Source organism: Sapajus apella, unplaced genomic scaffold (genome assembly GCF_009761245.1).
Source record: "Sapajus apella isolate SASKATOON/1434 unplaced genomic scaffold, GSC_monkey_1.0 scaffold52, whole genome shotgun sequence".
In the NCBI taxonomy this organism is placed as follows: Eukaryota; Metazoa; Chordata; class Mammalia; order Primates; family Cebidae; genus Sapajus; species Sapajus apella.
The window spans coordinates 16451032-16465973 of NW_022436992.1; the positions used below are offsets into that span (position 1 = coordinate 16451032).

Below are 14942 nucleotides of genomic sequence, written 5' to 3' on the forward strand. Positions count from 1 at the left end.
TCATGGGGATCAGGAGTAGGCATTCCCTAAATGGGAGCTGGTTGAGTTTGTGATTTTTAAATAGTTGAGTAGACCTCATTGAGAAGGTGACAGTTGGCACAAACTTAAAGGAGGTGAGGAAGTTACCCATGAAAGTACCTGGGGAAGAGTATGCCAGGTAGGGGGACCACACATGCAAATGCTCTTGGGCAGAACCATGCTTGTCTGTGGTGAGCTCAAGAAACAGTGAGCAAGCCAAAGGGGACCTCAGAGGTGGAGGGGAACTGGTCATGCAGAGCACTCAGGACAACCATAGGGGCTTTGGCCACTGCAGAGTTCTAGCAGAAGAGTGTGTCAAAGTCAAAACATAGAGACAACCATCTGAAATTAATACATTTTATTTGAAAAGAAAGAATTGCAACTTGGGACATACATGCAGACTGGATGGTTTTCGGTATGTCTGCAGAACAAAAAGACACTTAGAGGTTTTATTTTTAAAAGAGAAACATTATGTTTTGCTCTCAGAAAGTTCATTGGCACTAGTAAGGTTTTGACAAGCTGATAAGTTTTGATTGATAAGTGACAGCAATGGGTCAAACTATTCTTAGAGTTTCAGGAGATTGTTTTAGTATCTATAGATATGACTGGTTTCAAATTATAGCAGGTAGCGTCAGCAGCCAGGCTTGCAGAGAATTATATTCTTGGAGCAATGTTTCATGTCCTGAGTGCTTTTCCTTTGCCCTCTCAAATCTGTTTTAATTGGGTATAACAAGAATGACCCAAATGGTATGATCGACTTTCACAAGTGACATGATTAAACTTTTTCTGATTTCCAAGGTCTGGCTGCTGTGTTGAGAAGAGAACGTGGTGGACATATATAGAAACATGGAAACCTGATAGGGCTAATGCAATAACTCAGAGAAGAGGTGATGGCAGCTTAGACCTGTTGGTAGCAATAGAGTCGTAAGAGGTGATTTCATTCTGGCTATGTTTTAAAAATAGAACTGACAGGATTAACTGAGAGATTGGATGGATTTTAAGTGAAAGAATGTCTCTGAGGGTTTTGTTTTATTTTCCCAAACTACAATGATGAGGATTTTTTCAAGTCCAAGCAACATACTTACACACATATTCCAACTCATCACATTGTGTCACAGTTTTTTTTTCTATCTCTTTTACTTTGTGCTGAGGGCAGACCTTGTGCTGTACATTCCCAATGCCTACTGGAGCATTCAATAAATATGTGTTGAGTAAATGAACATTAAATGTGGCAGATGTGAATTCACATTGGACCCAACACTGTCCTTATCATCACCCTCCTAAGATACCTTTTACCTCAAGTATGAAAGTCCATTTGCTGATCTCTGCAGAGAGCCTGAATCAGGTCCCCAATCTAAGAGTTCAGGCTCCACTTGCTAACCTTTCTTTCAGGGCTTTATTCATTTTATATTACTGTGAGTGATATTGTGATTTTATATATATATATATATATATATTTGGTCTTTATTCCTGTTTCCTGGCATACAGCTCCTAAAATCCTTGGAATCTCCAGAGTAATTGATAAGAATGCCTTTTGTATGCTAATGAGATAACTGGAGGCCCCTAGGATGGGGACTAGCAACAGGAAAGACCAGGGCATGATTAAACTTTCAGCCCTACTTCCCAGCTTCCAGGGAGGAGAAAGGACCTGAAGGTTAATTTGATCACCAATGGCCAATGATGTAATCAGCCATGCCTATGTAATGAAGCTCCCTTAAAAACACAAAAGGATTGAGTTTGAATGAGCTTCTGGATAGCTAAACATGTGGAAGTTCCTGGAGGGTGGTGGTCCTGAACTGCATATGGAAGCTCCATGCCCTTTTCTATATGCCTTACATTATCCATCTCTTCCACCTGCCTGTTTAACTATATCCTTTGTAATATCCTTTATAATAAGTGGGTAAAAGCAAGTAAAGCGTTTCTCTGAGTTCTGTGAGCCTCTCTAGAAAACTAATCAAAGCTGAGGAGGAGTTTGTGGGAATTCCTGATTTATAGCCAGTTCTTCAGAAGTATGGGTGACAACCTATTTGTGATTGGCACTGGAAGTAGGAGGAAGTCTTGTGGGACCAAGCCCTAAACCCGTGGGACCTGATTCTATATCTAGGTAGGTAAGTGTCAAAATTTAATTGAATTAGAAGACACCCAGCTATTGTCTGCTGCAGAATTGATTGGTGTATAGGAAAAAGGTCTCCCTGATCCCAATTCTGGTGTCAGAATGTTGAATGCATTGTTTGGTGACCAGAGGTAGTCTGTATTGAGAGTTAAAGTGGGGAAAATGTCAGTTTTTCCCCATATCTTATACCGTGCAACAGATCACCATAATCGTAGCCACTTAAAACAATACACATTTATTATCTCACATTTTCCATGAGTCAAGAATCCAAGCACAATTAAGTTGGGTCCTCTGTTATAATCTCACAAGACTGCAATCAAGGAGCAAGGCTGTGTTTTCATATGGAGGCTCAAATGGGAAATAATATGCTTTCAAGCTCATTCAGATTGTGGGCAGAGTTAATTTCCTTGTGGTTTTAGGACTAAGGGTTTCAGATTTTTGCTGGTTGTTGGCTGGAGGCCTTTCCTAGAGGCCACTGCAGTTCTTTGTTCTGTGAGTTTCTCCAGCATGTCCACTTCATCAAGCTACAGGAGACTCTTTAACTTGCTAAGAAATTTTATATACATAGTGATATGGTTTGGCTATGTCCCCACCCAAATCTTGAATTGTAGCTCCCCAAATTCCCACATGTCATGGAAGGGACCCAGAGGGAGGCAATTGAATCATGAGGGTGGGTCTTTCCCGTGTTGTTCTTGTGATAGTGAATATGTCTCACAAGATCTGATGGTCTATTTAAGGGGAGTTCCCCTGCACAGGCTCTCTTGCCTGCTGCTATGTAAGATGTGCCTTTGCTCCTCCTTTGACTTTTGCCATGATTGTGAGGTCTCCCTAGTTACATGAAACTGTGAGTCAATTAAACTTCCTTTCTTTGTAAATTACCCAGTCTCAGGTTTGTCTTTATTAGCAGTGTGAGAACAGATTAATATACATAGTAATCACAGGAGTGACATCATCATCACCTTTGCTTTATTATATTAGTTAGAAGCAAGTCACATGTCCCACTCACCCTCAAGGGGAGGGGATTACTCAAAGGGCTGAACGCCAGGAGGTGGAAGTCATGGTGGGTGGGGGGTGTCAAAATTACTTTCATCATTAGAAATGTGTTTGTTTGTTTCTTATCCCAACAATTTTGACTCTATGTTAGTTCCGGGATGGCATGACGTCCTGACCTGTGCTGTCCAATATGGTAACCAGTGGTCCCAGGCATGGTTAGTGTGTCTGAAGAACTGAGTTTTTAATTTTTAAAACATTTTAATGAATTTAAATTTAATCTAAAAACTGGTACTCCAGTTATTGGAAAAATATTTGTGTGTTTAGAACAGCTTGTATATGAATCTACTTTTTCAGCTATACATTTTATGAAATCTAGACACTGACAAGTATCTCCATTGAAATTTCGTTCAAATTGAGATGTGCTGTTAACTGTAAAATATACACCAGGTTTCAAAAACTTGGCATGAAGAAAGAAAGCTTCTCCTTAATAATTTAAAAAAGAGTTACATGTGGAAATAACATCCTGTATATATTGGGATAAGTAAATATATTATTAAAAACAATTTAATGTTTTTGTTTTTATTTTTTTAAAAAACAGGTTACCAGAAAATTTAAAGTTACACAAATGGTTCGCATTCTATTGCTGAAAGAAAATAGAAAGCGGTGAAGAGCTTAGAGTTGGGTTAGCAAGACACGCCCCCAATGGTTAGCTAAAGATGTAAGGCATCAACGAGAAATGTTGTGGGGGCTCAGGAGAAGGGAAGGTGGGGTCATCCACGGTCTGAGAAAGTCTTCAATTGAATGGACGAGACTATTAGCGAGTGTCGAGAGAACCAATGTCTCGCTGGCTGCGCTGGGAATGCCCCACGACCTTGGCCTCATTTTCGCTCCGCGCCTCGCCCTTGAACGCGCGGCGCCTTTTGACCCCGCCGCCGCGCCGTAGACCGCGCAGCACGGCGGTGGCTGCCATGGCGGATGTGTCCGAAAGGACGCTGCAGTTGTCAGTGCTAGTAGCCTTTGCCTCTGGAGTACTCCTGGGCTGGCAGGCGAACCGACTGCGGAGGCGCTACTTGGACTGGAGGAAACGGAGGCTGCAGGACAAGCTGGCGGCGACGCAGAAGAAGCTGGACCTGGCCTGAGACTCCGCGCCTTCCGCCTCATTCGATCCCTCGCTTGGCCACCTTGCCATGTCCTCGCGGGAGCTCCTGCCAGAGCCAGGCTTGCCACACAGTCCCCGCCTGCCGTGGCGGGCTCTTCCCGGAGTGTTGGTGAGCAGTACACTGCAAAGGGAGACTTTGGGGTCGGACAGATACCATAGTATCAACTCTGGTCAGGTCGCAGAAGATGACTTGTTCTCACAGACACCAGAAGGTGGAAGAAGTTTTGTCTTCCCTAATAACTTGTTCTTTGGTGTCTTAGTTTAGTTAACTGGGTGTTTAATGAGAATGTCTCACCAACGTGCTATGTCGCTTACCCCGACATTAAACATCAGTATGGAAAATACTGGAAAGAACAAAAGAAAAAAGGAACCAGGGAGGTGATCTTGCCACCTCCAGTTCTTTTCAGTAACATCCTTGGTAGCGCATCTTCGCCTTGGTGATTGTAAACTCCAAACTGAATTCTTAGGTTTTTGGCAGCCTAGTAAACTGGAAAGAGCAGTGGCCTGGAAGTCAGGAACCTTGCATCCAGTCTTAGCATTTTCAGAAGAGCTGTGCGTCATAAGTTTTCAGGACCTCAGTTTTCTTGTCTTTAACACCAGATCTTATGGTTCATGGTTTAATACCACAGTACAATTTGAAGTTACAGATCGTGTATTTCTAATTTTTTTCTCTTTTCTGTTTCCAACAGCTTGATAAAAATGGATATAGCCTGCTGGAAAGAAATGACTTCTTCTTGCACTTTATGAATCAGTTTTATTTTTGAAATAAAAAAATTAAACATCTTTGAAGCTTTTTTTTTTTTTTTAAATAAGGGGAAGTATGTTTTCATGGAATTTACTGCATCAAGTTATCTGCATTTTCAAAACTGACTTACTAGTGTTTTTGAGCAGATGAATTACATAACTTGTGCCCCTTCTTTTGTACAAGCACAGAGCAGACTCAGCTATGGGATCATTAAGGGTTCTTTTACCGAACTCGTTGGAAAGTAAGGGGATGTGTAAACGTAACTGAAGTAAGGGTGCTGTCTGTAAGACCTTTGAACTTCCAAGAGTAACAGTGTAGTCTCTGGCCCTGCTCAGGCCTGTAATCCCAGCACTTTGGGAGGTTGACGTGGGAAGATCACTTGAGCCCAGAATTTGGCAACATAGAGAGACTTAGTCTCTGCAAATAACTTACAAATTAGCTGGCTGTGGTGGTGCACACCTGTGGGCCCAGCTAATTTGTAATCCAGAGGCTGAGGCAGGAGGATCACCTGAGTCTAGGAGGTCAAGGTTGCAGTGAGCCATGATCTCACCACTACAATCCAGCCTGGGTGACAGAGCGAGACCTTGTCTCAACCCAAAACAAAACAGTGTATTCCAAGTACAGAGTATAAGTTTGGTTTTTTTTGTTTGTTTGTTTTGTTTTTGAGACAGTGTTTTGCTCCTGTTGCCCAGGCTGGAGTGCTGTGGCTCAATCTCAGTTCACTGCAACCTCTGCCTCCTGGGTTCAAGTGATTCTTCTGCCTCAGCATCCCAAGTAGCTGGGACTACAGGCATGTGCCACCATGCCCAGCTAATTTTTGTATTTTTAGTTGAAACGGGGTTTTACCATGTTGGTCAGGCTGGTCTTGAACACCTGACCTTAGGTGATCCATACCCTCGGCCTCTCGAAGTGCTGGGATTGCAGGCATGAGCCACTGTGCTTGGTCAGTGTATAATTTTTTATTGGGAAAATTCTCTTTTATATGTCATTATGGGATACACATGTGAAGGAGAAACCCTCCTGAACAGAGCTTAGTGATAAATCCTACCTATATATAAAAATCAAGAGTGAGTGCCTGGTTCTTTTGATTTGCAGGGAGTGTTTCTAGAACACCACCCTTGCTCATTCCTACAAAGATTAAAATTTCATGTCTCAACTCCATGTTAACGTAGGAAAGTTGTTTCCACATGAAGCACCTCCCCATTTTACTGGAGCTATTATGCCTTATTCCAACTTTGTTTTCATTTTGTGAATGTAGTAGTCAAGGACTGAAATGTTGGTTCGTAGAGCTCAGTCCTATCTGGGCTGCAGTTTGCTGAAGCTTCCTGGTGACCGCCTCTCGTTGAGGCTCCAAGAGCTGAGACTGAGGCAAGGTAGGTTCCTTGAGGGACATCTTACCCACAAATAAGCATGTGGGTTGTGACTGGCCTAATTCTGTTTGGCCCCATTTTTGTGCGATGTTCCTGGTGTACCTGGTCCTTCTAATGTTGATTCTTTCTCATTACTTATGTGTACTATCCTGACATAGTCATGCCCCTCTCCTGTCTCTTTTCTAGGTATACCTGCTTCTGGGCATGTGCTACTTCTGACTCCTGTCTATATCATTACGAGATCTCTAGCCATTCTGTGCCACTCCTAATTTTCTAGTTTTCTGCTTACTACCTTTTTATACTGTGACTGTACTCCCCAGTTCTGTAGTGGGCAGTTACCTTTAACGTTACCTCTGTACCTTTTCTACCTTTGCTCTACTTAAACATGGTAGTCTCCCTCCCCCTGCCCCCCACCAAAAAAAATACTATGGAGACAGTACTTCTCTTTTAGCTACAACTGGAAATGGAAAGTTGGGAGCCAGGAGTCAGTGCCAGTCATAACTTGAAAATGACACACTGTTGACTACATATTCCCCCACCTCCATTTGTCACTGCCATTTACTCATGACATCTACCTGTCTTGGCCCACTTTTACTTCCCTACCCTGCCTCCTTTTCTCCCCCCAAATGGGGTTCCCAGACCACCTGCTCTATCCCACATTGCTTCAGCCATACTCTGGACCTTGTCATCAGCAGGCATGAACTATGTTACATTGTAGTTGGTCTGTTTAGTCTCAGGAGGTACACCCACCTCATTAGGATAGCTGACATCCTCTATATCTCCTATAGAACTGCCCACTCTGGAAACTATTAGTTGTGTTACTCTTCCAGTTTACCTCATAAGGCATCCTGGGCTCCCTGGTCAGATTAGACTCCATCCTTGCTTGTACATTACCTTCACCATTGAACTTTAAAGAAAGACTTCACCTTTCTTACTTGGCTCACTACAAGTGGGTTCTACTGTGATGGTAATGTGTCTCATTTTTTAGCACCTGAGTTCCTTAAACTCCCAGTTTACTTGATACCTTTCATTCCTAGTAGATCAACCATATGAGAAGTTAAAGACCGTTAGCTGGGAATTCCTTGGTCTTTCTCAATAGTTTTGTCTAGGGCAGTGGTTTTCAACAGGGCTGCCCATTATAATCATCTGGGGAGTTTTAAAAATACTAATTCTTGCATGCCACTCTCCAGACATTTTGATTCATTTCATTTGTAATATGGACTGGGTTTTAGAATTTTTAAAGCTCTCCAGGTGATTGAGATGCTCAGGTGAGGTTGAAAACTGCTTTTGAAGCTCTGTCTCATTAAGTTTCCTTTACCAGGAGAGAAGACACTCAGGCCCCTTCCAAGGTTGTCTCTTTGGCTTCTGCAGAATTCTGCATCTCCCTCAGGACCTTCCTTGTTCTCCAGTACCTCATCTCTTTCTGGCATCTGCAGTCTTGCCCTGCTTTCTATTTATAAATGCACATTGTCTTTTTTTTTTTTCTTGAGACGGAGTCTCACTGTGTCCCCTAGGCTGGAGTGCAGTGGTGTAATGTCAGTTCACTGCACCCTCTGCCTCTTAGGTTCAAGCGATTCTTGTGCCTCAGCCTCCCTGAATAGCTGGGATTACAGGCACCTGCCACCATGCCTGGGTATCAAATGCACAGATTTTGACTTAAAGTTTCTTTTAGTTGATGCTGTCATTGGCCAATTAGAAGTGGTTCACTGTCACCTTCTTTCCAAATATTTTGCCCATTGGCCTGCTGTGATCTGCCCTCTGCACCTTCCAGAAACATTGATATCTACGGCTCTGAATTCTCACATTTTACCTCAAGAGTATATGATGCGGCCACTTTCTCCCTTGAAATTCTCCTTCCTTTGCTTCTGTAATACAAAAGTTTATTGAGTTTCCAAACTACTACTATTGCTGCCTTTCTCAAGTTCCTCAAACTTTCGTCCTTGGTTCTCTGCTCTGTCCTCTCCTGTGACTACCCTAGCCACTCTCTTGGCTTAACTAGCACATCCAAGCAGACCGCCCTCCATCTGATCCTTTTCTTCAATTCCAGCTTTACTCTTTCAGCTGTCTAGTGGACATATTCAATGCATGACCTTACTTTAGAACTCAGTGTATTTAATCATAAGCTGTTCATTTGGCAGGGAATTCTGTACACCAGGTAGCATTTCTGTGGTAAGTGGTTGATATAATTTTCATGTTTCTAGTCTATTACTGTAGCTTGGAAGCTCTTTGAGAGCAGTGTTAAACATCTTGTACCACAGGCCCAAACAGTGCCTTGCACTAAGGTGCTCGTATATATTTGTCATTTTTATTTGAGGTAGATTCTTTTCTTTCTTTCTTTCTTTTTTTTTTTTTTTTTGAGACAGAGTCTTACTCTGTTGCCCAGGCTGGAGTGCAGTGGCGCAATCTCAGCTTACTGCAATCTCCACCTCCCAGGTTCAAGCGATTCTCTTGCCCCAGCCTCTTGAGTAGCTGGGTTACAGGCACATTCCACCATGCCTGGTACCTGGCTACCTCTGTATTTTTGATAGAGATGAGGTTTCACCATGTTGGTCAGGCTGGTCTTGAACTCCTGGCCTCGGGTGATCTACCCCCCTCAGCTTCCCAAAGTGCTGGGATTACAGGTGTGAGCCACTGGGCCTGGCCTGGATTTTCTTTTAAGTGCCTGAAACTGCAAACCTTCTCTCTTCTCTTTGCTATAATCTTTTTGTTGATTCCGAGTCATCTGTTCCACTGCTTCTGTCTACATTATGAGTCTCTTGGAAGCTGTTAAATTCTTTTTCAGTATCTCCTGTGAGGAAGCAATACAAAATTGTTATTCATTTTAACACACTGATATAAATCATGATGAGTTTTATGAAATAGCTTGTTCTCATGAGAAACATTGGCCATGGTTTGCTTTAGTTTCTTTTGGCTACCTTACTGCAGATCTCTCTTGTTTTAGGTTATGTTGGTTTTTATAATGGCATCAAGGTATAACTACAGAGGAGCAATGACTAGTATTAATGTGACTGTCCTGAAATTACAGTCATTAGTGAAAAATCATTAGCTGAGTAATCACATCCTTTATAGCACAGTGAATACCTAAGTGGCACTTCTCAAACCCTAATGTGCACATGAAACACTGGGGTATTGTTAAAATATAGATAATGATTCTCTAGGACTGTGGTGTGGCCTGAGAATGTGCATTTCGAACAAGCTCCCAGGTGATGCTGATGCTGATCCAGGAATTGCAAGTAATGAATACTTGTAACTGGGACAATATGGTGCAGAAATGTATAAAGTCAAACATTTTCACATCTGAGGTGAATGAGTAATACACTCTTTTTTACCCTTCCTCATTGTTCAACTATTTGCACATATTTAGGGGGGTTTATTAGTTTATTTTTACCAACAGAGAATTAAACTGTATCCATGATGCTGTAACTTTTCCATCTAAAATATGGAAATCCCTAAAAATAAGTAGATACAGAATAATTTTTTTCTAATTTATAGACAGTGAAAATGAGAATTTCATAGTAGCTGATTTTTAGAGTAACTTTTGTTTTGCTCATCTCTTATCACCTGTAATTATTGATTTAATAATCCACTTAAAATATTTTATAGCATTTATTTTCTCATTTGTTATAAACATTTTTAATGGAAATCCTGTGTTTGGCTATTTAAGTGAACATTAATTGTCATGAGCCACAATAGGGAAATTAATTCAAAATAAGACATGAATTACAACAAAACAGACAATAGCAAATCTTGCCAAGGATATAAGGAACAAAAACTCATACACTGCTGATAGGGTATAAATTAGTACAACCATTTTGGGAAACCAGGCAGCATCTACTAAAACTGACATATAACATGCCCTATGACTCAGCAGTGGTATACATGTGTTTGCCAGATTTGCACCAGGATGTTCTTAGCAGCACTATACTAACCCTAAGCTAGAAACTGCCCACTTACCCAGCAACAGTAGAATCAATGAATATGTTAGGATATATCATATGTGAAATATCAGCCATTAGAATGAACAGACTACAGCCACACAATATAGATGCATCTCACAAATGTGATGTTTAAAGGACAGGAGGAGCCAGCGCACACTGCATAATTTCATTATATAGTACAAAAAAAGGCAGTATAAGTTTGTGCTCTTAGGATATTGTCTACCATTGGTATGTGGTGGGGAAGTGAGATGGTTGGGAGTTTCGGGGGGTGGGGGTAGGCAGACTAGAAACATAGGATGACTATTAGTGGGCAGATAAATGTTCTGTTTCATAATCTGGGTGCTGTTATGAGGTGGAGGGTTTTCAGAGCTGCACAATTAAGTCTGTACACTTTGTATATATTATACTTGAAAAAAGAACATAAATGATAGTTCAGCCTGGCCTGTGATCATACTGAAGAACATTCATTTATATTAATGGGGTCCATCATTTGAAGGTGAGCTCCAATCATTATCATTCTTATTCAAGTCCTATTTTGGTGTAGTAGTTTGGGAATTAGATTCATGGGATGCAATCCCATATGGGGAAACATGACAACCTTCCTGAGAGTTGATGTAAACTGGGAATGAGAACTAATAATTTGCTCATAGATTTGTTGTAGAACAGACAGAATTACTATCCTTACAGAATTCGGATGGACAACGTGCAATATTAGAACGCAATGGAACTTCAGTAGACTAAATGGCAAATAATTGAAAGCTGCCTTTTGAAGTGAGAGTATGCAACAGAACCATGTATCCCACAGGAAAGCTATCCTTGCAGTTAATGTAAGAGTTTAAGATGCTCCAATTGTATCTTAAGATAAGCTTACAAAATTGGTATCAGAAAGCAAATGCCGTAAAACAGTACCCCAGCAAGAAGGTGGTAGTATTACTGATGTATTGTGAGGAATGTAGTTTCAGACGCTGGGGGACGTTCCCCTATCCTTAGGAATTGGCGAGGAAAAATGACTCCCCCGGCCGTGACCTGCGTGGTGGCGTGGAATGCCCACCGCAAGAAACCATTTTGACACTTCCCGAGACCTGCCCGGACGGGGCGGGGCTGGGAGGCGGGCGCACGGCGATGGCGTCACCTTCCGGCGCCGCCGCTTGGTTTCCCTGGCAACTGGCGCGGTCGGGGTTAGGGAGATGCTTGCGAGGCGGCAGCGCGATCCTCTCCAGGCCCTGAGGCGCCGCAATCAGCAGCTGAAGCAACAGGTAGGATCAGGCTGTGTAGAGGGGCCTGGGGCGCGCACTACGCCTTCCTCACCGTGCCCCACCTAATCCTGGGAGCTTGCCCCCAACCCACTTACCTTCCCAGGTTGTAACGCTCCCTTACGCCTTAGCATTCCAGCACCAAACCCGGCTTCAAACCCCTCCTGCTCCCAACTCAACCGCCAGCCAACGGCGAAACCTCCCAAAATTAGTGAATATCAACTAAGCGCCCCTTCCTCCAATCGTCACTCCCACCTAACACCTCAGCATCCTACCCGAACAACTCAATAACTCATCTCCCAATCTAAACATATCAGTAACCATTTCCAATCCAACTCTGAGGCCAGTTCCTCTTCTCCATTTTCCAAGCCCATTTCCTTTGAGCCTTCAAGTGGAGATTATTATTGCCTCCATGAACTCAAGTGAAATAGGTGTCAAGGAATAGCCTTAATATGCAAGAACATTAAGATCTGACAAATGAGCAGAGGAGGTGAATGAGAGAAGAAATACAAGTAACTCAAACGAGGAATGTTAACTTCAAAGATAATCAAGTAATTGCAAAGGACATAAGGTATCACAAAAAGTTTTAAAAATCACAACAGTCTTGAGGAAGGTGTGATGAAGCAGGCATACTCACTGCTCCCGTGTATAAGGTGCCTGTACAGCCTTCGAGGAAAGCAGCTTAACAAGGTGTAACATACATGTATGCACTTAGGCTCAAAAATTACATTTCCAGGGATCTGCTATATATAATAATTAGAAAGTAGGACAGAGATTGATGTATAAAAATATTCACATTGTTGTAATTTGGATACAATTTAAATGATCAGTAATAGGGAAATGGAGAAATAATTTATGATGATATAATACTGTGATTACAATTTTTGTTAAAGGGTGTTTTAATGTGTTAAATATTTGTGACAAAATGTCAAGTTAAAAAAAGAATACAAATGGAAGGTACAGTATTTCAATGACTTTTTTCTATATATAATATACACAGAACAACCAAAAGGAAACATGCTGATATGGTATTTCTGTGTGACGGGATGCTGATGATTATTATGATTTTCTTTATTCTTTGTTATATTTATAAAATTTTTAGGCCAGATGTGGTGGCTCATGCCAGTAGTACCAGCTACTTGGGAGGCTGAGACAGGAGGATCACCTCAGCCCAGGAGTTCAAGACTAGCCTGGGCAACATAGCAAGACTTGGTCTCAAAAAAAAAAAATAACTTTAAAAATACATGGAATATTTATTGAAAATAAGAAAAAAGTAAATAGCAACCGGTGGGTTTATTTTCTGACATTTTTATTTTACTTTATTAATTTTAATTTTTTTCATGTGATTTATTACCAAGTAGTTTTTCACTGAGTAAAATTATTTTATAATCTTGGGCTGGTAAGAGATTCACTGATGCTCATATTTTGTCCATTTTTGTTCTCTTGTTTAAAAAGTAAAAAGGATTTGGGAGTTAAATATTTAGGTGACTATATTGGAATTAGAGTGGTGCAACAGAAGCTCAATACTCTTCTGGTAGAAATATAAAATAAAACTTGACGGGGCATTGACTTATGCTGAACTTTGGTGGACTCTTAATATGGTTCTGTGTTTTATTTTATTTTTAAATTTCAACTTTTATTTTAGAGTCGGGTTTTATGTGGAGGTCTGTCACATGGGAACAGTGTGTGATGCTGAGGTTTAGGGTACAGATGAGCCTGTCACACAAGCAGTGAGCATAGCACCCAATAGGCAGTCTTTCAGCCTTCATTCCTCTTCCTTCCACCCCACTCCATCTGTTCCCAGTGTTCATTACTCCCATCTTTATGTACATGTGTACTCGATGTTCAACTCCCATTTACAAGTGAGAACATGTGGTATTTGGTTTTCTGTTCCTATGTTAATTCACTTAGGACAGTGGCCTCCAGCTTCATCCATGTTACTGCAAAGGACATTATTTCATTCTTTTTTTATGGCTGCATAGTATTCCATGGTGTATATGTACCACATTTTCTTTATCCAGTCTACCATTAGTGGGTATCTAGGTTGATTCCATGTCTTTGCTATTGTGAGTAGTGCTGCAGGGAACATACACATGCATATGACATTTTGGTGGAATTACTTATTTTTCTTTGAATATATACCCAGGAATGGGATTGTTGAGTCAAATGGTCGTTCTATTTTAAGTTCTTTGGGAAATCTCCAAACTGCTTTCCACAGTGGCTGAACTAATTTTCATTCCCACTGATAGTGTATACGTGTCCTCTCTTCTTGTCAGCCTCACCAGAATCTGTCATGTCATTTCTTGATTTTTTAATAATAGCCATTTTGACCAGTGTGAGATGGTATTTCATTGAAGTTTTAATTTGCATTTCTCTGATGATCAGTCATGATGAGCTAATTTTAAATTTAGTGTGACATGAGGAGAACCAGGAAAAGTTTTAGAAGGAAACCATAAAAATGATTATTAAAACAAACTATTACAAAGATTATTTTCCCTGGAGAAATTTTGGCTCTGGAGGCTTTTGATACCTTGACTGTCTGGAAAGTGTATTTTTATAGTATTAGCTAATTCTTCCCGGTCTTCACAGAGGACACCTGAAGCAGAAAATGGAACAGATTTTCTATTCAGTGTCCATAGGACAAGTAATCAGCAGCCCCTCTGGGTCATGCCTGTGATGACTGGCTCTGTCACTGGGTGTGTGAATTTTGTAAATAACACTCGGATGCCAAATTGCAAGAGTAGAGAAGAAACTAGTGGAATTTTCTCTTTTTTTTCATCCACTTTATGTTCTCTATGTAACCTATAGAAAACAGACAAAAGAAGTATGTGCTTTTTTGGTTAGTATATTGACAAAGTTACATGTAGTGCTAGTAAACTTAAACTCCTAAGTCAAGATAAACAAAATCATAGTACATTCAATACAATAGATACCACTCAGTAATAAAAAGGAATGAACTAATGGTACACACAGCAATATGGAAGTATCTCAAAAACATGCTTTCTGGAAAGGTTACACAAGAGTGCTTACTATATGAGTTCATTTATATAAAATTTCAAGAGCAGGCAAAACTAATTTACATTGGAAGACATATCGAAACAGGTTTGTCTCTGGAGGAATGGGGTGGGGATTTACTGGCAAGGGCATGAGGGAACTTACTATGGTTACACAGATGTATGCATTTGTCAAAACTCAACAAATGTATGCCTCATCTTTGTGCATTTCACTATATGCATATTTTACATCAACTATTGAACTAGTTAGTGACACCCATAGTACATTATTTAGGGAGAAATGTATTGATAACTGTAACTTATTTTGAAATGCATAAGATTGATTGATGGATAGATAAG

The 14942-nt window shown here is 40.9% G+C and overlaps 2 protein-coding genes across 11 annotated transcripts in view; both read left to right on the plus strand.

Annotated features, from left to right (window-relative positions):
- The first annotated feature begins 3945 nt into the window (after window positions 1-3945).
- On the plus strand, window positions 3946-5066 carry MTLN (mitoregulin). Its single transcript, XM_032243696.1, has 2 exons — window positions 3946-4392; window positions 4973-5066. The coding sequence occupies exon 1, from the start codon at window positions 3961-3963 to the stop codon at window positions 4261-4263; it is 303 nt and encodes a 100-aa protein (XP_032099587.1). The 5' UTR covers window positions 3946-3960; the 3' UTR covers window positions 4264-4392; window positions 4973-5066.
- A 6372-nt stretch (window positions 5067-11438) lies between these two features.
- The window catches only part of NPHP1 (nephrocystin 1), a 77002-nt gene continuing 73498 nt past the window's right edge, over window positions 11439-14942 (plus strand). For all 10 annotated transcript variants that reach the window (XM_032243704.1, XM_032243705.1, XM_032243706.1 and 7 more), the window contains exon 1: window positions 11439-11592. In XM_032243704.1, coding sequence (XP_032099595.1) covers window positions 11524-11592 — 69 coding nt within the window. In that variant the 5' untranslated portion in view covers window positions 11439-11523. The remainder of the gene's footprint in view (window positions 11593-14942) is intronic.

Bases quoted from the DNA above. Each gene is read 5' to 3' on its own strand.
- MTLN (XM_032243696.1), top strand. From the start codon at position 3,961: ATGTCTCGCTGGCTGCGCTGGGAATGCCCCACGACCTTGGCCTCATTT.